The sequence below is a fragment of the Alosa sapidissima genome, chromosome 13 (genome assembly GCF_018492685.1).
Source record: "Alosa sapidissima isolate fAloSap1 chromosome 13, fAloSap1.pri, whole genome shotgun sequence".
In the NCBI taxonomy this organism is placed as follows: Eukaryota; Metazoa; Chordata; class Actinopteri; order Clupeiformes; family Clupeidae; genus Alosa; species Alosa sapidissima.
The window spans coordinates 27,549,650-27,576,769 of record NC_055969.1 but is presented as its reverse complement, the minus strand read 5'-3'; the positions used below and the strand labels follow the sequence as shown (position 1 = coordinate 27,576,769).

General features: G+C 42.2%; 1 protein-coding gene across 7 annotated transcripts in view; it reads right to left on the bottom strand.

Annotated features, from left to right (window-relative positions):
- aak1b (AP2 associated kinase 1b) overlaps window positions 1–25,945 on the bottom strand; it is a 63,275-nt gene extending 37,330 nt beyond the window's left edge. For 4 of the 7 annotated variants that reach the window (XM_042060108.1, XM_042060106.1, XM_042060107.1 and 1 more), the window contains exons 1-8: window positions 24,252–25,945; window positions 16,732–16,850; window positions 16,338–16,446; window positions 12,940–13,082; window positions 6,446–6,567; window positions 4,629–4,710; window positions 3,276–3,408; window positions 966–1,069 (exon numbers count right to left, since the gene is read on the bottom strand). In XM_042060108.1, the coding sequence (XP_041916042.1) occupies window positions 966–1,069; window positions 3,276–3,408; window positions 4,629–4,710; window positions 6,446–6,567; window positions 12,940–13,082; window positions 16,338–16,446; window positions 16,732–16,850; window positions 24,252–24,408 (969 nt within the window). In that variant the 5' untranslated portion in view covers window positions 24,409–25,945. The remainder of the gene's footprint in view (window positions 1–965; window positions 1,070–3,275; window positions 3,409–4,628; window positions 4,711–6,445; window positions 6,568–12,939; window positions 13,083–16,337; window positions 16,447–16,731; window positions 16,851–24,251) is intronic. The other 3 variants (XM_042060105.1, XM_042060110.1, XM_042060111.1) reach the window with 3 other exon arrangements.
- Between the last annotated feature and the right edge of the window lie 1,175 nt (window positions 25,946–27,120).

Genomic DNA, 27,120 nt, shown 5'->3' with positions numbered 1-27,120 from the left:
CCAAATTAAAATTGCCCGTAGATGTAATTTTCAGGCCCAAATAATTATAGCTTGTGCCTTGGGAAAGCATTTCCCCACCTAAGGTGAAAGTGTGTTGGTTCCCCGTTGAACGTGATTTTTTTTTAGTTGTTTTTTTTTAAGATCATTACTTTGGATTTATCTGTGTTTATGGGAAAATTCCAGATTTGGGAGAACTTCTCGAGAATTGACAGGCTTTCCTGTAACCCATACTCACTCAATTTGTTCCATAATCCCCAAAATTAATTTTGGTCGACGGCATTCTCAATATCTTGTAACTTTTTGTTCATGTACATACCTTTTTTCCTGTCTTAGTAATAATTTATAATAATTTATATTTGTTGAGCTTGTTGGTATAATGACCGTGTGTTTAGATTTGCAGGGCCCCTATGTTTTTTTTTCTTTTATGATCCTCATTCCTTATAGTTGTAGATGTTTTTTTTTCATTTTCAGTGTTTTGCTGGCCACTGAAGTAAAAATTAATAACTTTTCTGTTGCTACATGTATGCCTTATCTGTCCTCTTGAAATTTTATGAACAAAAATGTGTATATAAAGTTTTCAGTTTGGGTACTATTAAGTTTAGTTTCATACTGAAGGACACTGTCTTTTCTCCACCGAAATTGAGTTCATAGGGCATAGAGTTTATTTCTGTGTTTTTGGGATGTTTCTGGCTTGTTTCTTGTTTTTTCAGACTTATGAGAGTTATGTGGATGTGGTCTGAGAGTGGAATTTAAGGCATTCATGACCACCACAAAATTATTTTCCTGGTTGTACTAAATTGTGCTTAAATCTGGTTAGAATCATAACTGCGCTGCACTAATTTGTTAAAAACTGTTGCATTCAAGTTAATTCTGCAAACCAACCACCACAAATAGAATTCAATTCTGTGGGAAACACTGCACACACCCACACACACACACCCACACACACACACACACACACTAACCTTGACGTTCTGTACAGGACAGTCCCGGCGTGCCAGTTTGAAAGCAAAGTAAGACACCTGATAGATGTCCGGACGCTTGTCAGGGTCAGGCTCCAACATGTAGCCTAATGGCCAACAAAGCACGCGCACACACACACACACACACACACACACACACAAGAATAGTGTGATGAGGATGCTAGAACATCTGAGCCAGAAGAGGAATTTTTAAAGTTAATTCACGTCTAACACCCAACCCCTGCAGGTCACTGGTCTAAACCAAAGTCCTTTTAGGCAAGTCCCTCCACTCGGCGGCCATATAGCAACGCTTTTTTGGCACTCATCGGGCATCCTATTCAGCAGAAATGTGCGTGCGCAAGGCTTCACGACACCAATCTTGCTCCAGCGGCGAGTTCACAACACATGATTGGCAAGATGTCTTCACAACACACCATATGGCTCAATGTATTCACATCACACCACATAATTGGCTCAATGTATTTACATGTCAACGTTTTGCCGAGGAAGGGGTGGGATATGTGTAGACAACGGCCATATTGGCGTTACAAACTAACCCCATGCATTTCTATGGAGGATTTTTTGAGTGCTGTGTCTCCTCATTAGAAAGTCTCTGTCTAAACACCCACACCTGTTAGAACAGCAGACAGCCAATCGGCATGAACACGCCTGTGCCTATAAAACTAGCAAAATTGCATATCTTATATTGGAAAGAGAGTGGAAATACAGGCTACTAAAAGCTTCACACCTGTACATGGGGTCCACATCTCTGGGGACCTCTCTTGGACCCTCAACACCTTTACCCTGATCAAGAAGGCTCACCAGTGTATCTTCTTCCTGAGGAGACTAAAGAAGGTCCACCTGTCTCCTCAGATCGTGGTGAACTTCTACCGCTGCACCATCGACAGCATCCTCACCAACTGTGTCACAGTATGGTATGGCAACTGCTCTGCCACTGACCTGAAAGCACTGCAGAGGGTAGTGAAAACTGCCCAACGCATCACCAGTTCCTCACTTCCCTCCATCTCCCCTCCACTGCCCTCTGCACCTTGGTGACAACCAACCAACACCCCCCCCCCCCCCCCCCCCCCACCCCTAAACCTACAACCACCTACCACAGACGCCTCCTTGCCTGTGCCTAAAAAGCTGAATCACGTTCATGGGGCTGCTTTGACAGGGAGCGTTGGTTCTACTGCATGGATCCAAAAAACATTTCTGATCTTAGCGTAATCCCTGAACCCTCCCCTTTCGATAGACACCAGCAGCACCTCCGGACAACGAGTGTAAAAGGTACTACATACTCGCCGCTCCCAACCGGTAGCGTGACAATGTGACGACAAAATAATTTCCTCTGTTGCACGAGAAATTTCAGCCTTGCGCAGCCAGGTCGTGCACAGGAGATTTTTTTTCAGATGTGTGCGAAAAAGCAGGATGAGCTTGAAGCCAAGATCAGGGAGCATGCGTGGCTCTATACAGACATCAACCACATTCAGGCATTTTTGCCTAGCCCACATCTTAAATAACCATGATGTTTGAATAGTCAGTTTGAGAAGAGAGGGAAATTAACCTGGCTAGGTTACCAGCGAGAGTTCGTGATTTTTAAATAGTTTGCTGGATAAGTTAATGAAGCTACCAGAGAGAGATGTAACACAGGGAATTAAGATGAAAGAACTAGGACCCAGGGACATGCCAATAATCCAGCAAAAGGTAACAAAGATATTTATTTTCAACCAAAGGATATCTGCTAAGACCTGAAAAAAATCTTCAACCTTAGGAAATTACACAAACTCATCTCTCAGCACCAGCCAGATAGCTAAAATTTCCCTCGGGATGAATTAAAGTAGCCTATCAATCTATCTAGCTGCACACACCTTGGAAACTAAATGATAATGATGGTAGTTGTGAATAGCAGCAACCGAAGTCTGAAGTATCATCAGGGCCAATGCCAATTCAGGAGAATATTACAGCTAGTGTCGTGGCCACCACGCACAAGTATAAATGGTTACGGCGCTCCCGTGACGTCACATTGTCGCGCTACCGGTCGGGAGTGGCGAGTATGTAGAAGCCTTTAGTCTGTTAAAAGTTTGTCATTTCCCAAGGATGCGTCAGCTGCACAGGGGCGTGCCGCTGGAGTTCTATTTTTTAAGTAGCCTGCATATGCATCAGTTCTATGCTCAATTTCATTTTCAGGGAATCCCTGCAATGTTATCTTTCATGTTAAAGCAGGTCTATAGTGTGTGTCTGGCAGTGTTGAGGCGTGGCATCACAATGGTGGCTTCCTACTGGTGGTAAGGTGCATTGTGGGATACTCACGGATGAGGCAGTGCATGGCCTGAGAGTAGCGGGAGTTGTCCGGGATGGTGAAGTTGCCGTCACAGATGGCCACCTGGCTCTCGCCAAACGGCAGGGTGAAGTAACATAGCTTGTACAGCAAACAGCCCATGGCCTGTGGCACACACACACAACAAACACACACAAACACAAAATAAACATTAAAGTATACATATACAGGTATACACACATAGACCACACCACACATACCACACACACAAAAAATCAATACACACACAAAATCAATACACACATAAAAAAATTAACACGTATACAAACACACACACAAAATCAACACACACACACACGCACACACACACACGCACACACACACGCACGCGCACACCAGAGGAGGCTCCTTCATTGAGGAAAGAGAGGAACACCCTCCCTAAAATTTTTGAAAAAAATCAAAAATATATAAAGTGAATTACTAACCTGATAAATTACTGTTAACATTACTATTTGAAAACTTTGAATGAACAAAAATCGTTCTCCTTGGTCAAAATGCCAACAGCACCCCCTATCGCAATTGAAAATTAATGTATGGAGGAGCTTCCTCCTCAAGCTCCTCATTGAAGTCCATTATAAACGCCTCAGACCCAAACGCCTCAGACCCGTCGTTTTCAATGGGCAAGGGAGGAAGCTCCTCCGTTAGAGTGGGCGGGTCTAGCCAGAGGCTCTGGAATTTAGCACCAACGGTGAACCAATGAGCAGCTAGCTGCTCTGCAAGATCGTTATCTGTGGTCATACAGCGAAGAATCTTATGTTAAATGGAAAGCTTGTTTTATTGCTTGTGAAATAAAGAGTATAATGGAATCAGAGGACATTGTCCATCTTTTATACATTCAATTACAGTGCGAAGGTTAGGATCAAAGCAGAAGGAAGACCAGTTGCAAAAATTCATATTCCAAAAAAATATGGTAAGGCTAGTGTTGGCTACTGAATAATTTATAGCACAACATTACCAGTTAAAATACTACATAGTACATACTGCTGCTTTAAATGTGTCTGGGTAGGCGGCCTACATACTCTATTGTTCACATATGCCACCAACAACATCACAACCTCATATTTGCCACCAACACCAAACGCACCTTCCTTCCTCCGTTATTTTTATAACCACCAGCCGCCACTGACACACACACACACACACACGTAGAGACACAAACCACATAAACCAAGCCGGCACACACAGAACACCATCAGGGAGGCATTCTTCATGGCGTGCACTCTTCTATGCAACACAAAGGTGTTGGCTTAGTGAAAGACAACGTACCACTGTCCCACACACACGTAACACACACACAAACACACACACACACAGAGATCACTCACCCAGATGTCGGCTTTGGTGGTAATGATCTTGCCATTGTAGAGATTGACCATCTCAGGCGCACGGTAGGAGAGAGTGGTGTACCTTCAAGATAAAAGAATTCATCAGCCCAAAGGCTAAGGCTATCGGAGGCTCTGGGTCCCAGAGGAGTGGAGAGTGTGTGTGTGGTGGGGTAGGGAGTCACTTTCACATCACAGGAGATTCATCGGTTACACTTTACTTGACAGTATCGACATGAGAGTGACATGACACTGTCATGAATGTGTCATAAACAAGTCATAAACGTTTATGACATAACGCTTCTGTTATTAAGTGACATTTGGTTTTTGTCATAACAAGTTAGGGTTAGAATTAGGGTTAGGGTTAAGCTTAGGGCTCATATGTCCATATGTCCTGTGTCATATGTTCATGACAGTGTCATGTCACTCTTATGTCGATACTGTCAAGTAAAGTGCAGGCATGAAAACGGGTCAGGGGTGAAAAAGGTGAGAAGGGCGCGCGAAGTGGGAAATGGCCGTTTCATAGCAAAACAGGCGCGAGTGACATTGTTGCCAATAGTGCATAGCTTCCATGGAGTATGAAGTTGCCTAAAACCAGAGATTTATAAAGAAAACAAACTACAAAATGACTAATTTTTACAAAAAAATACTTATTATTTCTTCTTTTTGGCTTGGGCCCACTTGCGCTGTTTGGCAACATGCTTCAGCCTGGCCCTCCTCTCCTCCTCAGTAATCTACATGAGTTTTCTTTCTTTCTTTGTGCCTTAAGTTATCAGACATTTCTGAAGATTTCATAGGCCTAATGGACACTTCATAGTAGACTATTAGAATAAGTCTGAATATTTGTTGGACCAAACCAGGTAATAAATAAACTTGGGTAGGGTAGACTAGGCTTTAATTTGTAAAATTGGTTTGAAATGTTTTAACCTGCAGCTAGGCTACTTACAGATTGTGGCATTGTGCTAGTGTGTCAGGCCACTGAGCGTTTCTTAAAAGACGCCATTACCATGTCAAACACTGTGTTTGTCTCTGAACTCGACAAAACGCACCAGCCCAGTTTAGGAGCATTTAATTAAACTAATTAGTTATTCACATTAGCCTTTGCTGTATGCCTATTTGCTTCACCTTTTGTCGATCTACATGGCTCAAACTGCACATATTCTTCATCAAATGAACTCGTTATGTCTATATTTCTGTTCAATATCGCTAACTTTAACAACAGCCTATGCTACGTTGCTACACCAATCTCAGACAAGTTTTTAATTGGGCTCTTGTCTTACAACGCATCAAGATGCGTTCGCGTCTGCGCGTGATTTGTAAACTCAGTTGTAACCCCCCCCCCAATATTTTCTCATCGGATCTGCGCGAACCACGTAAGTCCCCTATTTTGGATTCAAAACGGCGAATTTCGCCGAAAGGTGAGGAGTTTTCATGCCTGAAAGTGTTACCGATTCATCTGCCAGCCAATTCGTCCAAGTCAATTATAGCAGAGCTTTAATGTGTGGCATGGTACGCCCACGTTGATTGAAAACATGAAGACGAAACGCGTGGTCACGTTTTCTAGATTATCTGTAAAGGCATCAGTCACATCTTCTAGATCATCTGTAAGGACTTCACGTTTTCTAGATCATCTGTAAGGGCTTCACTGTTTCACTGTACAGGGCAGGAGGCATCGTCATGTTTTTTGATTGAAGACCAATCATGTTGTTACGTTTTCTAGATCATCTGTAAGGGCGTCAGGTTTTCTAGATCATCTGTAAGAAGACATTACACACACACACACAAACACACACACACAGCCATAGAGGGACAAAACTCACTTTTTGATTTCATCCTCCACCACGGTGACCCCCTCGGCCTGTGGGTTCTGGAACTTGTTGGTGGCACTGCCAAAGTCACAGAGCACATAGTGGCCTCTATCGTGCAGCAGGATATTCTCCACCTGAGAGGAGAGAGGAGAGGAGAGGAAAGGAGAGGAGAGAAAACAACATTGATGACACTCAATGTCATTCAGGGATCGTCAGATTGACAGGCAGAGCAGTAAGAGTGACAGAGAGACCAATGTTACTGTATGCTGTGAAAACATCTCTTACTGTATGTGTTTGTGGTTAACGCTGCGTTAACAATAGCACAGCTCAGTAGAATACACTTCACAGTCATTGTCTCCACTGACAGTTTGACAGCATCCTCCCTCCAGCACAAGAATGGGGATCACGGACTAAAACGTTGGCTGAGGAATCTCAGAGACATGTCATTGTGACAGACACACTGCACTAGAAGCTGAATGCTGAAAGACTATGTGGGCCAAGTTTTGAAGAAAGGAAAGGAGATGGCATCTAAGAGCCCAGAGCTGCTGCCTGCAGCGTTACCATCAAACCTTTCAACGCATCCAGATATCGAGGCATTCAAGGCCTGCCATTCAAAGTAAACCATAAGAGAAGAGAATTTGAATGTAATAACTGAGGTACTTCAAATACATTTATTTCAATCACAGTAGTACAGCCAATGCACACAAGTCTGAATTCATTGCACGTTTCAAACTAAATAATCAATCACCTTTACAAACCGACAGAGAAAGTGTTTGTGTTGTGTCAGTGAATGAGGTTTCCTTCTGCCGAGTTAAGAATGAACCCTAACCCTCCGTATAGCATCAGGGAATAAGGTTTCCTTCTGCAGAGTTCTTTATTTAACAGATTTGAAGGGCGCATTTAAAAAATATGGACTTTGTGTGCAAAGGCCTTCCCTGTCACGCCTCCAGAGGTCACCACAATATCTGGGTGCGTACAGAGAGCGTAACAACTTACATATCTACACTTTTGGCGGCAAGAGTCTAAGATGCTCTTTTCAAACTAATGTTAAAGGTACACTAAGCAGGTTTAGGTATTTTTGGCAACTGTAGAGCTCCCTCTAGAATCGTGATATATTTATATTTTACTCTGCTGTCGTAGATAGCAAACTTCTCTTGACTTATCCCCCTAGTACACAATTAAAATGCTTTTGTTGTGGAGGTGAAGGATCAACAGGCAAAAACTATCTCCAAAGAGCTATATCTACTGACAAGGTAATGTTTCATGTTTCTCGAGAGATTTGTTGGGTCGCCATTCTTGAAGTTGCATGGCTGCTTTTCTCAGTAGCGACTCAAAATTCACTTATTACAAGTTTGTTTACCATCAAATTGGCTTCGGAAAGGTGAAAATCTTGCATAGTGTACCTTTAAAGGAACCGTATGTAAGAAATGTAATTCAATTAATCATAAAATGGCCCTGATTTGTCACTAGACATTAGGAAATCATGCTAATTTCAAATACTTATATCACTGACAACAGTAGTCCAGCCAGGATATCGTCATTTAAAAAAGTGAAGTTGCAGCCCTCAACTGATGTTGATGTTTACATATTTGTGTTTTAGCCTGATCCGCCACCTTCCACCTATCTAGTAATCACAAAGTCAGTAGTGTTTCGGCATCTGGGTTGCCAGCTCTGCTCTAGTTACCACATCTGCGGTGTACACCGCTCTACAGTATTTTGAAAGTGATTGTAGTACCAGTTTTGGCCAAAATCCTACATACGGTTCCTTTAAATGACAGATAAACAAACTCACAACAAATTCGATTCAGCAAAAAGTCGATTCAGCTCAAGAAGGAAGATTGGAGATCAAAATACAAGTGACAACGGAAGATGACAAGTTGGCGTCCCACATGAAAAAACGTCATTGAGTGATGAGTCAGGCTCTCCCAAAAATCGACTAAATCAGTCGAGGACTGCTTTTAGGGCCAATACAATCCTAAAATACTCTAACAATCTCAGTAATCAAAGCACCAGTAAGAGTTTTGGTTTAAACCTAGAGAGCTGACAACATATGAAACCCTTGGAAATACCAACAACAGCCTGTGGTCTGCTGGCATTATAGTTGCTCAGGTCCTAGTTGTGAAAGCTTAGTTTGCTTCTCCATTTACAGAGGCAGGACTGTGTAACTCCTGAGTCTTTGCTGTATGCAAACACAGAAGGGACAGCCAATGGATTGTGTACACGTACACAAAACACACAGTGTTGGACAATATCAGAGAAAGAAGCAGTGTAAATTGATTTATTTACTTTTACCCAACAACCAATGACCGCGTTGCTAGGCAGCTCCATGAAAACAAGCAACGGTCAAGACTCAGTGCTGGACGCTTCCTTTCACTGACAATGACTGCCAGGTTTGGACAGCAGTTTTTTTTCATGGCCTGAATCCCAAAGTGAGCCCTGAGGACTAAAGACTTAAGACTCACAGACTTAATTGATCTCAGGTGCTGAGTGAGTGAGTGTGTGAGGCCACATGGGCTCAGATAGGTATACAGTACATGGGATTGGGACAGCACTTTCCCATGGTCTCCGCGGTAAACATCACAACGCTTTGAACTGTGGGTAATTCCCTTTGGTGAAGTCTGTACCGATGTAGACTTACGGAAAGGGCTCGGTAAGTGTGTACTCAAACCCTCATGGCCTTTGCAATGCAACATTGGGACAGCCCTAAGCCCTTACGAATTTCGCAAGAACGCGCACCAAAGTCCACGAGTCTGTGAGTCCGGACTCTGAGATTGGGCCATGGTGTTATGAAGCCAGAGCTGGATACAGCTTTTCCACTGACGTGTAGATGAGTTTGACAGAGCATGAAGGAAGGATGAACTGAGAGAGAATGGGCGAAGGAAGGATGAACTGAAAGAGGATGGAAAGAGAGAGGGATAGCGAGAGAGGAAAGAGAGAGGGATGACGAGAGAGGTGAAGAGGAGGATACAAGGTGAGAGAAAAACAGGTAGGGAGAAAAGGAAGTGACAGTGACAGGTACAACCTGACAGTAAAGTACAGTGTGTGTGAGTGTGTGTGTGTGTGTGAGTGAGTGAGTGAGTGAGTGAGTGAGTGAGTGAGTGTGTGTGTGTGTGTGAGAGTGAGTGAGTGTGTTGTGTCTACAATAGGCCTACATTATTAACAGAAACAATGTACACAAATCTAAACTATTTTAATGTTGCTGTGGGACAAAGTCCTCCAATCAAATGCCATGTATGAAGATATTATGTTTAGGCCCTATATAGTGGATCGATACAACAAATAACACAATATATGTTTTGGAACTTTTGATATTTATTGCCCCTCAAGTATATTGCCCGTCTATATAGTTCAAAAACGTCTTTCTACACGGTATACCCCTCCTCTGACCGGTATTTTGGCTACCAGTGCCCTGAAAGAGTCAGACTCAACCGTAGATAATGGCAGCATATCTTCCACTACATACTTGGCTACCAGTTTGTTCAGTTCGGTCCGAGACAAAATGTGTGATGGGGTCTTAAAATCAAGCTTCAGTTGCTTAGGTTTTGTGGCACTATCTCCTCCTTCGGTGGTCTTGGCACCCAATTTCATGGAAGCATGCAACGTTTAAAGATGCTTGAGTAGGCCCTAGCCTATGTTTGAATTACTTGACTTCGACGTGGATAATGGGCATAATGTGTATTTCCCGATTACATTCGTTCCTTTAATTTCTTGGAGGGGGAAGTAATGGATATACTTACATTTAGAGAAAGCTATTTTTGGATTATTTGGGCTCGCCATAGCCTACCTGTCTTTCGTTGACGGACTCACTTGTGTTGTTCGTTGTGTGTCCGACTATGCGTGCTTTCAAACACCCGCCCAACTCTACCTCTGATTGGCTTACCATGAAATTTTACTCAACCTCAGCCAATCGTCAGCATTTATGGGCTTGTCTCGTGCACTGCCAACTAGGAAGAACCCAGGAAGAACAGTTAAAAAAAGTCTTTGCCCCTCGGCTCAGAGATCTTGGTTTGATGAAAAAAACCCAGCTTCAATTATAGTAACACGCCACATTTTTTGGCAGTAACTGAAACGGTGTTATTAAGATGGGAAGAGTAATCAATTCGATTACTCGTTACTGAAAAAAGTAACGCCATTATTTATAACGCTATTATTCCCATTACTGGCTATAACCACTTGATAAAAGAAGACACCAACACCACTGTTGCTGAAACAAAGCCTACATTTCAGCATTCAGTGACAGTAACTTCTGCATAGAAATAGTACGTTGTTGTTGTTTTGTTTGTTTGTGTGTGTGTGTGTAGCCTGGTCCTTACCGGCTGTAATTTAGGGCGGAAGTACGTAGGATGGTAACGACCAGGCTAATGTGTGTGTACATTATGCGTGAGTGTGTGTGCGTGTGTGTATGTGTGCGTGTGTGTGTGTGCGTGTGTGTGCGCACGCATGTGTGTGTATGTCATGTCAATGACCCTTATTAAAGAAATACTACGCTTTTGTTTCTTTTTTTAAATGACGGCTTCAAATTAATTTTGATGGCACACTGACACACAATGAGAGTCCATCATCAATATGTTGCAGTGCACTGCACAAAGTATGCTTTACAAAAGCTGTGCAAACAGCACCACCTACTGGCCAACTTTAACATGAGGAGCATCAAATACATCTGATCAAATTATGCTTTTTTCTAGTGACATAATTTCAGAACAAGAGAGAGGTGTGACACAGACACAGACACACACACACACACACACACACACACACACACACACACACACACACACACACACACAAGAAAGAGACCTAGAGATTGGCATGGTTTTATTTCAGTTAGCCTATTAGCTGGTTTGATTTGCATTGAGCTTAATAAGCATAAAAATAAAACAATGCCAATCTGTAGGTATATCTGTAGGGTATGTGATGATGTGGGGCTATTTTAATTCCAAAGGCCAACGGAACTTTATCAGGATGCATAGTATCCTGGATCCATGAAATAACAGGCCTTTAAAAGTTCTTCACCTGTGTCTGCAGTAGCCTAGACTACTTGCCAAAGACATGTGTACTGGACTGGATTCTCTTCAATATTTTTTCAAAAGGTAGACTAAAGCTATTTATATTTTAATAGGCCTACTTTAGATTCTTTACATTTTGCATACGTTCCGCTGTATCTGAAACAACCAAAGCTTTGGTTTCATCTCAAGCATGCACGTATTATGAATGCATTTAGATGTGTTTTTTTCTTCTTCGACTGTATGTAGCCAGTCACCGACATTCAAAAAAACGGAATATGCGGTTTGCAAAGTACTGGGAAAGGCTGGCAAGCAAGCCTATTCACATCCCAGCTTAGGTTGAGCTGCTGCTGAGTGCCTCACATTGAGCGGGTGAATTCTGATTTCTCCTGAAAGGCCTGCACTTGAAAAGTGACATAGCAACAGGAGATTAAAAGAAATAGTCAATGCCATTCTCTGCGTATTATTGTCACAATCACACACCCCCATATAAATCAATAAGCCAATTATTTTTCCCCACTGCAGGGGCAAAAATAATAAACAACTTCCAATCAACATCTTCAACACCAAAGCTTTCTCAAGCCCAATCTTGCCGACCAAAGGTGTAATGCACTCTAAAATAACTGCTTTAATGAAAATGTCAATCCCTTAGGTTGAGGGATGTAGTGGAGGATAAACGCAAATAAACTCAGTCTATCCACCTCTGAAATTTGGATAAGAGACAGGCATATTTGTTCTTACCGTTTTCACACCTTTAGTGATACCCGTGAAAAACATCTTCACTCTGCAACCACTACACTTCCTCCATTCCAGGTACACTGGTCACTTAGAAAATTGCGGTTAAAAAAAATACATGAAATCGGATGGAGACATTTCACTCGCTTGGCGGTCCCATACGAAAATGTAATACCTCCCTTTCAAAAATTCAAGACATTCCAGACAATAAGACTTTTTTAGGCCTTAAGAAACGAAAATGGTATTGAAGACTTTTTAAGGATCCGCGGGGACCCTAATACTGTAGAAGTGTAGCTTTAATGCGTCTCAGAGCATTTGGTTCGCAAAGCAAAGCTAGCAGTAACCTGTTATTGCAAAGCAAAGCTAGAAGTAACCTGTCCAGCTTTTATACCCCTTTCAAGTACACATCACTTGTTTTTGTGAATATAAAACATCTCCTATGTCTTCTTCGCCAAATTAGGCAATACATATGTGCCTAGGTCTTCATTCCATTTTTCTTTCTACTGACCTCTGACCCTGCAGAAAAACTGGTTTGGATGACCAGTCCCTATAGATATCTCTTCTCCTGGCGCCAAGCCTATTTATGTTCAGTTCAGTTAAGTACCTCTAGTTAAGTACCTCTGCTATTTCACCAAACATTTTCACAAAGTGAAAGTGTGTGTGCATGTGTGTATATATGTGTGTATATACTGTATGCGTGCGTGCATGTGTGTGTGCATGTGTGTGTATATATGTGTGCATTTGTGCGTGTGTGTGTGTGTGTGTTACCTTGAGGTCCCGATGGATGATGGGACTTTTGCCCTGGTGCAGACAAGCCACGGCCTCACAGGTATCACAAAAGACCTGCATCACTTCCTGCTCACTGAAGCCAGTCTGGAGGCGCTGATTCATAAGGTTCACCACCTGCCCCCCTGCACACACACACACACACAGTCAGCATAGCACAATACTCACATACACACAAAACAACCTTAGCATCTCTCCATACACACAACATATAGGGCATATATATCTGCACACAAATCAACACAGCCACTAAATACAGTACACCTACCCCCTCACAAATAACACAAAATAACCCCCAAAACCCTCATAAAGTACACCTACCCCCTCACAAATAACACAAAATACCCACCCCCCCCCCCCCCCCCAACCCTCATACAGTACACCTACCCCCTCACAAAATACCCCCCACACCCCCACAACCAACCCCTCTCCCCATCCCAAGCATACAAACGGTGAAATGTAAGAGGTGTGCAGGACATATCATTTTAATTCTATACATAATGTAACATATAAATACATGAATTATGTTTTCCTCATCCAGCCTGCCTATTGGTGTTCTCTGAAGAGCACACTTTCATTAATAGACCAGACGTGAGCTGATGTTCCTGCTTGGAGAGCCGCGCCTCTGAGACCACAGCCTTTCAGACTGGTCTGAAAGAAAGCTCGGGTGTCTGCCAGCTGGTGGCTGAGCGGTGCTTTCAGAGGGCACAGAACGCCATCTGTATCTGCTGCAAATCTCTCTCCAGACACTGACATGCTTTTCAGTTAGCAGTGTGTGTGTGTGTGTTTGTGTGCGTGTACTCTGGGAGAGAGTGTATGGTTCAGAGGGGTCACTCCTGCTGCAGAAGACATACAAGTGAGCAATGGAATCAGTGACTGACCACCAGGGTGCTGGTGCTGGTAATGGAATTACACTACATTATAATACAGTACATAATGAACTGTAAATAAAACTGTGCACTACATTACAATACATACTGCTGTATTTTGGGCACCAGCGCATGGCGTAAAGTTCGTTATTCACCCGCGCAAAGTTTAATTCGGTATTTTGCGCGTTTATTTTTTAAACATTCCGCCCAGGGGTGTGGCAATTAACAACCTAGGGAGGGGACTAGCGCGTTGTCTAAAAATCGCTATCATACACCACCTAAACCTGGTCAGAAGTCAATGGCGAGTTGTTCATATGCTATTTTAAGAGCGCATGTCAACAGTCATATTGGCAGGTGCACGCACCATCCTTCTATCATTCATGAACGCACACCAGCGCACGTCCATGCAAAGCATTACAAATTGCACGATTACAATGGGAAACATAATTAGAATAAAGATATTACGAAATACTGTACATCTCATGATGAGTAGTTATTCACCATCATTTGCTAATTGGTAATGACGGTTAAAAGTGATTAGGGGAGAGGCGAGAGACACGTATGGAGCACAGCTGAAGACGCACTGTCACGAGATATAAGCAACTCCTCTGCAGGATAAATGTTGTTTTATTCAGTCATTTGAGCAATATTAGGGTAAGTGTTGCTTTTTCCAGCCTATGTTTTCGGTGGTAACCCATTGTCAGTCAATAGTGAAAGTAACTGCATATAACTGCCTTGTCGTTGACTGACTCCTTGGTGAAGTTAGTTTCACTTTGCCAATGAGTTCAAATAATAGACGAGTGCAAATGCGTGAAGGAAGGCTATGCTAGGTTTTAGTACATGACTATGCATGGTTTAAGAATGACTATTCCATACGGTCTCGCAAGCAGCCTTCTTCAAATGCGCCGTTGAATGGCAAAATACCGATGCATTTATTTGACATATCGCATTGCGCCGTTAAAGGGAATGACAGATGTCATTCTCATTGGTTTAAAATGATGCTACGCCCCAAACACACCCATTTGACTGATTAAAAAACCTAGGAACACCTTGTTGCGCCATGCGCTCCACGTTTGATAACTAAACCTCTCCCAATGTGAACTGGACATCCTACTAAATTTGAATAGACTTTTGACGAGTGACGATGCACTTTAGAATGTCATGATAGGGCCCATAATGATTAAAACTGTGCACTACATTACAATACATAATGATTAAAACTGTGCACAAGTCTGCACCAAATTACCAGTCACTCACCAGTCCAGCTTTTTGGGCCCTGAAAGGCATAATAGACAAAGATGGCAAGGAGGAAAAAGGCAATAATATGCTGTCGATTATTATAAACTGTCTGCTGGTGTAGCATATCGTAGGCTATGGCTTTTGCTTTACGTTGGTTGTTGCTGTATGGAAGTTGTCTGCAAGGGTGTCTTGTGAGTAGCCTATTTTGTGGTTCAATTGCTGCATTTTAAGGATGCCACCTGATGTGAGCAGGCCAGTTGTTGCTGTAAGGACGTTGTCTTATGGGTGAGTATTTGGTGGTTCAATTGCTGCTCTGTATGGATGCTGCTTGATGTGAGTAGGCCTATTGGGTGTGTTAGCTGTTGCTGTACGGACGTTGCCATGATGTTGTGTGAATATTTGGTGGTTCAATGGTATGTTTTCCCCTATGTGGTAGGCCATTTTGTGTTCAATGTTGCTCTATAAGGGTGTTGTAATTGTAGTGTACCTCAATAAAACCTCAAAAAAACTAAATTGGGGAGGGGCACATATCAAATGCAGCCTGGGGCCCATGACCACCCTAATCCGCCTCTGCTTGTGTTGGTGAGTAAAATACCATGAATAGCATGATAGTCGTTTCTTTAAATAAACTGCTTCACTTCAACAATCATGGTAGCCTACACCATTAACTTTCCACTAATGTTGTTTAAAACTGCATAGATGAGAAGACAAAAGAAACAGCAAATGTTTACATGATGCAGTTCATAGCATGGTTAGGAGCATGTGATTTGTGTCAGCATGTGATTTGTAAGGGATATGTTAACATTAGTTGTGGTGTCATACCTGCTTTGAGACAAATTCACTCATTTTTTAGTACAAAGATTCTAATTGAAAGTTTAAAGTCAATGCCCTGCTAACAGTACACCTTGATATTTCAGGAGTAATTTCATGAATTGTTAGGCACAGCCCCTAGTTCTGACAGAATTTCTTTTGGATTAATAAAATGAAAGTGTCTGTCTATCTGTCTGTCTGTCTAATAAAGTGGCTGGTGTACTCAGTACTTTTATCGTCACCAAGGGATAAATACCAATTCCCACTCTGAGGTAGTTTTTAAACTAACTTTTAAAACTCCATAAACTGACTCAGTGGAGCGGTAAGGTTCGGGCTGAGGCAACATCTATGAACTTGAGATTTTATGACCACATGCGTCATTTGCACAACGAAAAATAACTAACTCTTGTTGCCTTAGATTACCCAGCGTGCACCAGGGCGAGACGCAGCATGACAACCAACCTCGACAGTAGTCCATGAGGATGAGGACCTCCCAGACGTCGCCCCCGCCCACCGCCGAGATGCTGGAGTCCAGGTAGCCCACGATGTTCTTGTGGCCCACAAGGTCCTTCTACAAGAGAGACAAAGACAGAAGAGAAGGGGGGGGTACGTTTTCCTTACGAGAAAACAGTAAGGAAATTGCCAATACTGCATAGTTTACCTTTAAACTGTAGAGGAAAGTTTTAAAGGACATTATCTAACTTTCTTTTTCTGCCCAAAACAAGGACATATTTGAGTGACCCCACAATTTTGAGAGTTAGTGTAACACTGACAGCCAGCACTGGAGAAACCTGAGAGAGACCACACACACACACACAGGCCTGGCTGGCATTCATCTCCAGCGGTCAGGACTCACCATGATCTGGATCTCGCGCTTGCAGACCTGGAGGTCATGCTCGTTGTTGACGTACATCCTCTTCAGTGCGCAGCGGACGCCCTGATGTGTCCGCACCAGGAAGACAATGGCAAACCCCCCTGCCGAAGGAACAACATGAACTCATCGTTAAATAAAACCCCCCTGCCCGAAGGAACAACATGAACTCATCGTTAACTAAACCCCCATGTCGAAGGAACAACATGAACTCATCGTTAACTAAACCCCCCTGTCGAAGGAACAACATGAACTAACTAAAGTTTTTTTTAGCCATTCATTAAATGACCCTAATCAATAGTGGACGCTTCTTTAAATGACCTTAATCAATAGTGGACACTTCCAAGCAGACATGCCAGCGGTCCCCAACTTATTCCACTACTCCTTCCATCAATCCATCACAAGCAATCACAATTATCTCCGGACAGCCACCAATGCCTCCTCCAAAGGGCTGTTCACATTAAAAATGAATGGGAGTGACCTACTGACTGACAGGGTAGACGCCTATCAATTTGCTATTGATTGATGGGAGGCAACTGGACGCTCACTCACAGAAGGGCGGATGACTCAGCTTGTGATTAATGACTTGTAATTACGAAACAGCAAATACCATAAAAGTCTACTTGTGGTAATCAACTTCTTTAATTACTCTTGCATCCTCCTGAGTGAAACCGGACCCACACACACACAGTCCAGGTTAAATGCACACCCGGTTTGTTCATCTGAGTTTACAGGCCGTGTGTCAGTATGGGTGGGGGTGGCACTGGCAGAGTAATTAGGAAGTTAAGTATCCAATGACCTCCAGCTGTAACAGAGAGGAGTGTGTGACTGCACGTACACACACACACACACACTCTCTGATTGAGACACACCTAGGCTGGGGTCATCCACGGACAGGACATCTGTGTTGACTGGAGTAGAGTGTGACAGAAATGTATCTGCACCGTCCCCAAGCTTATGCATGTTGGATAGGGATATAGGGATGGGTGATACAGACTAAGAACTAGATCACAAAATGTCAATTAAGCTAACAAAAATAAAAATAAATAAAATCCAAAACAACTAAAATTAAATCAGAAAAAACAGAATTTGAGAATAAATAAAACTGAATTGGGAAAATAATAAAACGGATTTCATAGGGCCCTATGTAGGCCTACTACTGTACTACTAAAACAAACAGCTCATTTCCCTTCCACAACTCAGCATAGCCTGATCAAGGATATTTACTGTAAATGATGCCATAATAGGTTATTTAATTAAGTCAATTTATCTATTTATAAATCATATTCTTGATAATGTAGGCCTGAAATTCGTTTATTAGTTCATGACTGAAGAGGCCTTATGCCTTTATATAGTAAGGGGTGAGGGGCTTTTCATTTGAAACAGACAGATTTTTTTTTTTAAGTCTGCCAAAGAAAGTTCATTGTAACATAATGATGTAACAGCTGTATTCTATATAGAATTTTAATGAATGAATGAATGAATGAATGAATGAATGAATGAATGAATGAATTAAAACTTTATTGAACAACAATCAACAAGAACTGTTCAAACGGATTAGAAAAACACAATAAAGCCCAAAGGCTTGTTTTCATTGTGGTCCTTAGATTAGATTAAAATCAACTTTATTGTCATTGTGCAGAGTACAAGTACAAAGATGGAAGAGGAGCAACAACACATGGACTAAAACAGGGGAAAGGGGTCAACTAATAATCAAAACAAACAAGTAAAACAAATAAAAACAAAGGCTAGTTCCCAGACAGACAAGCAGACACACAAACAGACAGTACAATGTTCCTAGTACTTCAAGGGTCTTGTGATTTTGTTTGATAACCAATTTTTATTAAGATTGAAGATTTAGAGCCTGTCTACAGAGAGCCTGTTCACTCCATATTAAACCCCATTGTATCGAATTTGGTTGCAGTTCCACCAGAATTCCATTGGGGGCAGTTGCTGGTGAGTGCAAAATGAATGGGGGTCTATAGAGACTCTTGACATTTGTCTCTTTCACCTGATTGTCGTGAAAAATATTATTGTTTATAATAATATTTATATATATAATAATAATAATAATATAATCTATAGTTTTTGCAATTTCAATATGGATTATAGGTCAAAGTTGAATGAATGAGTACTTATCCTTTTGACTTACAGGTTGGGTCGTTGTTGCCTATAACACTAGCATTCTGCTATTGAATGACATCATTAACACATTTGAAAGGCTTTTTAGAACAAATAAGTGACTTAAAAATATATAATACCCAGCAGTGTGTATTTTCTTTGCCTCCCCTTTTGAATGCTACATTCAAATTACTAGACAAAAAATTATATACCGAGAAAAGTGTTTTTTGAGGGGTACAATTCCATAGACCTCCATTCATTCTGCACTCACCGGCGAGCACCCTCACGTGGAACCAGAGTAGGAACTGCAACCAGTTCAAAAACCGGAAGTTTCCCGAGAGTGGAAGTTCTTCCCTTATTAGACATCCTCTGGTTGGAAGGTAAGCCATTCCACAAGACAGCTGCCGAGTATAGGAAAGAGTACTTTCCCACACAGCTCTTGAAACGGCAGAGCCTGTAATCTGTGGAACTCCCCCTGGTGGAGTAGTTGTGTGTGTCACTAATTTTAGAAAAGTAATTACATAAATACTTGGGTGCCAGGTTATTTCTTATCTAAACTAAACACAGTTAAAGTTGAGGAGCTCTCTCTTCCACTCTGAGCCACCTAAGACTGGAGAAATGGTCAGTAAAAAGTTCTAGAATGTAGATTATCACACTGATCAGTTTATTTCGACAAATGTCTTTGAGGCCTTCAGTAGTGCCAGTGTACCAAGATGTACAGGCATAGTCAAGATGGCTTTGAACAAGAGCATCGGCAAGGGTTTTCAAGGTGTTACTATAGAAGAGGCTGGATATTCTTCCCAGGAACTTAGTCCTTTGGCTTACCTTTGAGATAACTTTTTGGGCCATAAACTCCCCTGATAGTTTGTTGTCCAGTATACAGCCCAAGTAAGTGACTGCTTCCTTGGCCGTAATTTCAACATCAACATAGAGCATGACTGCCCTAAACCCCACAGACTTTTTTAGTTTATCTCTGGACCCAAAAAGAATCAACTCTGTTTGCCAAGGTGGAGAGACAGCTTGTTATCTGTTAACTAATCACTGAGGTTAAGAAGCTCTAAACTAAGCAGCCTTTCCACCTCTGATTTCCCTTTATGAGAGACTAGAATAGCTGAGTCATCTGTAAAATAAAAACAAATCACAATCTATGGTGGACAGCATATCATTAACATATAACAAAACAGAGAGGACCTAAAACACTCCCCTGGGGAACTCCACAAGTTTATTTAAGTGGTGAGGACAAGGTCCCTTCTACATCCACGACTTGTTCTCTGCCAACCAGGTATGACCTCACCCACTGAAAACCCAGAGCTCTGAGTTTGATCAAAAGGATGTCATACTGAACTGTATCAAAGGCCTTTTGAAGGTCTATTAACGTCATGCCACAAAAGTTCCCCTTTTCCACCTCTTTCCTAATAAAGTCTATAAGATAAAGCAGACAGGTATCAGTGGAATGGGCTTTTCTATGTAGTGTGTTTGTGTGTGTGTGTGACCACTGAGAAAGTATGTAGTGTGTGTGTATGCATGTGAATGTTAGTGTGTGTTCGTATGTGTGCATGTGTGTAGTGCTGGGACGGTATGTTTTTTTTCTTACCACGGTTGAAAAGCAAGACATTACTGTCATCAAGTTTGAATGGAGAGAATGGAAAAGTGTTACGATTGTGCCAGTTCTCCTCGCATAGTAGATACAAAAAAGAATGTTGGAACACTGCGCTCCCCAACACACACACGAAAGGTCGGATTGCTTCATCTTTTGATGAGTTTTGAATTTTTGTTTAGAAAACCTTGCGGTAACAGTCCTACGTGCATGTGCATGTGTTAGTGTGTGTGTAGTGTGATTGGACCACTGAGAAAGCATGTGTGGTTAGTAGACTAGGAGAGACTGGACTAAGTGAGCAATGCTGAGCAGATGCAGGGCACTGTGTGTGGAGGCGACACATATCCTGTGTGTGTGTGTGTGTGTGTGTGTGTGTGTGTGTGTGTGTGTGTGTGTGTGTGTGTGTGTGTGTGTGTGTGTGTGTGTGTGTGTGTGTGTCTGCTCCACCCCACAAGCCTACGGTAATCAAAGCCATGTGTGGCTCTCTGGGAGGCTGTTGAGCCCGCAATGTTAGGACCTCGTCAGCACCACTGCACTGCTGGGGCTGCAGCTAAAGCACAGAAAAGATTGTCTGTGTGTGTGAGAATAGTCCTGCTTGCATATTAGAGGGAGTGTGTTTGTGTGTTTTGGAATAGGTATACTTTCTGTGTATTTCTGTGAGTAGGTTTGTCAGTATGTGTGTGTTTGTGTGTGTGTGTGTGTGTGTGTGTGTGAGTGAGTGAGCGTCTATGTGTGTGTGTGTGTGTGTTTGTACGTGTGTGTGTGTGTGTGTGTGTGTGTGTTGTATGTGTGTGTGTACAGTATGTGTGTGTGAATGAGTGAGAGAGTCTGTGTGTATGTGTGTGTGTGTGTGTGTGTGTGTGTGAGTGAGTGAGTGAGAGAGTCTGTGTGTGTGTGTGTGTGTTTGTACATGTGTGTGTGTGTGTTGACGCTGACAAGAGTGTGTTTGTATGTGGGGGGGGGGTTCCTGCTGAATCTGGGGCAGAGCCATCTCTGAGATCAGTTAAGAAATGGTATCCAGACCCCCACCCTACTGGGACTCTCTCGGCAACAGAGCATGCTCCGCTCCCACCACCTCCCCAGCAGTATGCACCACCCATGGAGAACAGTCACGAAGGAGGGGGGAGTGAGCAGGGTGGAGGTGCTCCAAACTAAAGCCTCATTTCCATTTGCTCGCGCAACATGACACGGTAGTTTTTGGTATGGTAATCCCTGGTCTGCTTTGCGTCTCCACTGGTAGCAGCACCCTTACTTGGTAGGCGGGGTGTATGTTGAGTCACATTGCATATTAATAGTTCAGTCAGAGCCTATTTACTCATATTAGAAATTCTCTGGTTCTGTGGTTTCTGTTGTTAGTTTGCTGCTAGTGATTTGCTTCAGCTGGCCAACCGAGGAGTTCATTAAACAATTTAGTAACACGTAAACTTGTTAATGTCAATGAATACATACATTCATGTCATATTTTGCTAATATAACGAGACAACAGCTTTCATAAGTATTACAAATATGTATTCAGTTCTGCCATTTTGGTTAGTTAATGTTAGCTGCTAGTAAAAAACACATTGGAAACAATAGGTTTCTATTACCTATTGGCAGATAATGGGATTCCCGCTAACATGCCTATGCTAAGCTAGGCAAACATACAAACTAACAGCTTCTGTGAAACTCGGCTTCCCTAAATGTCATATGACGATTTTCTGTCGCCCAATCAACAACTGCATACCCATACCAAGACCAAATAATCTTGGTACCCCAACGTTCAGGTGCCAAAAAGGAGCTCGTCCCGGCTTGGTTATTTTGGTTGCAAATTTTAACAATGGAGACAAATAACTGCGTGCCATGCAGAACCGAACTGAGCCACGCCACTCAATGGAAACAAGGTGGGCAATTTCACATGCTTGGCTGAGTGACAGACCAGAGTGAGTTGGGCTACCTCAGAGATAATGGTGAGCCTCCTGACAGAGGACGCGAATGGAGCCACAGGGCTATTTGATGAGGAGATTTACCGATTACATTACCAATTACTTTACATTGACACAGCCAGGTTAGTCACGACACCACATGCTTAAAACACCCCACAGGGATTGCGCTAATGTGTGTGTGTAAACCAAATGTGGCACAACATGTCGACTCAGCCACTTTGACACTGAATCACCACAACACAGAAGGGCCCATCTGGACCGACAAGGATGCACTTCTAGAATCACGCCAGAAACAGGACTCTAGAATCATGCTAGGATCAGAAATCTAGAATCACACCAGAACCAGGAACAGTCTCAACAGTCCATTCTCCTGGTAAAGGAAGTTTCAGTTCCTCAGAAGCGGTAGTGTGCAGACACTAGTCAAATAGACTAGACCCATTAAACCAAAAAAACTAATCTCAAAGCCTTTACTATGGAATCAGTAACAAGAGGGTTGCCTCCACCCTGCTTGGGAATCCTCACACAGATTTCATATTCTAGCACAAATGGTGACAACGCACCGTTCAATCAGCAACGGCCCGCTCACACACACGCCACGGATTTTCAAAAAGGATTTATCACTTTAATCTGCTATGCTTGCTGACAATATAAAGCTGTTGGACAAGACGCCTCACTTGACCCTGCCGTTCACTTGGGCTTACTGTGTTTTGCATGCCTGCCAATCAACTCTATTAGCCCATGGCCATTTAACATTGTTATGCATATTGTTTCACCCTCAGCCTGTTGAGGTTAAACATATTCTTTCACACAAACATACGGGCATTTGAGGGCGTTTTTGGGCAGTAACCAGGTATGCCATGCTGTTGGAGGTGCAAACGAAGGCTGCATCACCATTGAGATCACATATAAGGAGCTGGCTCAAGGGTTATAAAAGTATGTTGTGTTTAGTTGTAGGCCTATAATGAAAGCAAAGTTTTTATAGCCATCCATGTGTGTTCACTTCTGGCTCATTGGCTATCAACTATAACAGACTATTTGACGTCTTTAGGACACTAAACATATCTTTGTTTAGTGTCCTAAATTATTTGCACCACATTCAGTGAAAGAGCGCACATAATCCGTTACGCAGCGTTCATAAAACAGCGATGTACGTATTGCTATCTGAGATCAAGCAAGATCACTACTAGTTGGTGTCAATAATAACAGACTATTTGACGTCTTTAGGACACTAAACATATCGGAAGTGTCAAATGTTGAATTACTCCAGTCTATTTTTAGACGTTAATCACTCCTATGATGTATTACTATTGTCTATCCAAAGTAAAGTGCCTGTTTCGAAGTTAACTGATGGTCAAATCAACCAAAAATCCAATATTATTTGCACCTCCAAGTGGTCTGTGACATATGTTTGTGTGAAAGAATTGATGGGAATCAAAGTAGAGAGAACTCATGTTAGAATATAATAATAAGTGTGACAGCGTTGATCAGTTACAGTCGGTGGTTAAGGGAACTTGGACATAAAGGCTGGGGTCTTTCATATCTGTATAATTCTGAGGAAAACAAATTGTTATTTGGGAAAAAGTTGCTAACTATTATAGCAACTACCTTGGTAGTGTCACTGGCAACTAAGTCCGTAGATTTCAGTTACACATGCACAAACACTTCAGCTTCATATTGTCACATATCATGTTTTTAATTTTGGAAAATGAAAAAATATTTAACAGCATATTTACTACTCTTACTAAAATGTGACCGAAATACGTCCGAATATCAACACCGTATTTATGTATCGTTAACGTATCTGCAACGTGTGACGTTGAGAGCGTGATGAACTTATGGCATAAGAATCACCGAGAACAACTCACCTTCAGCTAGTGTTTCGTCGACTGTGACTTGATGACGTCCGATGGTAAACATGCGTCCGATGAAGTTGCCACCAGCGCTGCTGGATCCACCACCACCACCACCCGAGCCAGGCCCAGAACTAACCAGCTCTCGACGAGAGTCAAAGAACTTCTTCATGATTATAAATTCTTAGCAAGTGGTTTCGTAAAGCTTTGGTTTCCAGGCCACCAGAATGGCTTTGATTTAATAAGATATGAGCCCGGGGCAGTTGACTGGTGGGAGGAACGTTCGTTTATGTGTTATATAGCTGACTACCTACAGGCTACTGATCAGTTAATGTTAGTTAAAAACAAGGGCAATATTAACAAGTTACTCGTTGTAATTTACTCTGCCATATGGTGCCACTTTGCTTGCTTACTCATCAGTTTAGCTTAGTCTGACATCCAAGATGAATGATCGGCAACATACATTAACATGCAGCTGCCAAAGATGACAACATTGACAGCCAGGCAATTTCGGTAACGTTAGATATTAAGTGGTACTATGTAGTTTGTGCGCTAAACCGAATGTTCGCCGGATTTGCATTTCTATTTCAAAACAGCTGGATACATAGAGTGCGGTATTTAGAATAGCAAGTTAATAGTCAACATCCTACCCTATGGAAAAAAAGCTATCAAGCAAGCCACAGAGTGGTAGCTCATCAGCTACAAGGATATCAAAATAAACATCTTAGGCGGCCCCTAGCATTCGCTCTTAGCTAGCTAGTAGGTTGCGCTCAGATTCCCTAACATAAATCACTTCTCACTGAGGCAACACATTCAGTAAAATAGCGCTGCCTCACATTCAGTGAAAGAGCGCACATAATCCGTTACGCAGCGTTCATAAAACAGCGATGTACGTATTGCTATCTGAGATCAAGCAAGATCACTACTAGTTGGTGTCAATAATAACCGAGAAACAACCCAATGATGTTGGATAAACCAGAGCACAGTACCGTTAGCTTAATTTGTTAGCTAACGGTTAACGCTGGACGTAAATGTTCCCTATCACTACCGAGGGCTATGTAAACCCAATTACTGCAATGTTAGCTATGCGATATGTTAGCTAGTTAGACTTGCAAGCTGTGCAACGTTAATTACGCATGCATGAGTTGCTCATACCACAGAATAAAGTCATTTGACCTTACATATGACTTATGTTATTAACGTTACTGTAAACGGTCAGATCCGTGTAGCTGTTATCCACATCTATTAGCTGGCTAGCTAGCTATCCTATATAAAGTAGCCCAAATCACAGCTGGATAAGCTAATGTTTGCTAACGTTAGCGCGCATCCAAATCACTGTCAAAATATTGCATGTCAATAATCCATACAGCCAAGGCCGTCCTGCAGAAATTCTACCACTTGTGACTCTTCTTCGGAGCATCAAGTCCGATGCCACCCGAGAGTTCCTCTGCCATACAATTTCAACGCACTGTCAAGGCCATTTCCATTGAAAACCGTTACAGATTTCTGATGATGAAGATATCTGGTAACACAGGAAATTCTTGACCTTCTTCGTTTTCATTCGCTGAGGACAAATAAGGTTTTTTTTTGTATACCGCCACCTAGAGAACTGAGCTAGTATCACACTTTCCTCCCAAATCAAATCTGTAGCCTATACTCACAAGCGAAAACACTCACACAGAGAAGCACACATATAAGGCAAACACACCCAGTGGCACACACACACACAATGGCAGTGTGGAATTCCGCAGGGCTCTTAGGACCACTACTCTTTAGTCCATGAGCCACAGGGGGTCGTCACTACCACTTGGGGGAGGCAAATTCTCACTATATTTTTCTGAAAGCTATATCTCTGGAGTATAAAATGGTATGATAGCAAGTTAGATCTTGTAGCTTTGTGGCTGTACAGGCCTTCAAAGTTGACCTCTGATTTGAAAAAGAAGGAAATTCCGCCTATTGGCTTTTTTTGTTAAAACACTCATAAGAGCCCAGAAAATAATCCAAATCTTATTATTACTGATGCATATGTGGTGTTTGATGTTGGCATACATATTTTTTCAGAGCAACATATGGCAATACCTGAATGCAGACCTTATTGATCATTACTATTCTACCTTCCTTACTTTCAATTGCGAAACGAGTACATCTTTAATCTATTCATTGAATTCATCGTCAGAACAGGAGCACAGAGGATGCCATCTCTATGGCACAGGTAGATCTATAGGCTAAACTCATTTTTCAGGCACCTGACCGACCGGGTTGACACTTCAGCGTGAGAAATCGTGGGTGTGGCGTGTGAGTGTGTGAAACTAATCAAATGCGTGTGTCTCACGGTCAATGCGTGAGAGTTGGCAGCTATGAGCAAAGGTAGGCTATGCCTAAATAGCCTATATTGTTTCCTGACTGCAGTTTCGTTTTGTAAATGTTTAGGTGAAGAAGGAAGTTGTGTTAGGGATCCCTGAACAATGTGATTGGTTAGGCTGGACCAATGATTTTAAAAGTTAATGCAAAGTCTATGCCATTTACGATAATATTTGAAACGTTTTCCAATCCTGAGGTTAAACCAAGTTACTTATAGGGGGCCCTGATACAACATGCTAACAAACATCAACATTGTTGTTGTTGTGGGGAAGGACATATTGCATTGTTATATATGAAATCATATAGGGCTTAACATTTCTACCTGTTGAATGTTGTATGGCTGATGTAACTATACATACAGTCGGTTAAGACATTCGGAAAGGTTTACCGCTCCCTATGAGGGGGAAAGCATGCTAACATCACACAATGGAAGTCAATGGGCGAACTCACTAGCATTTAGACTTTATACATTCGTTTTACATTCAGGTGGAGTTCTGCTTGTTTCTGAACACAATAATTTAAA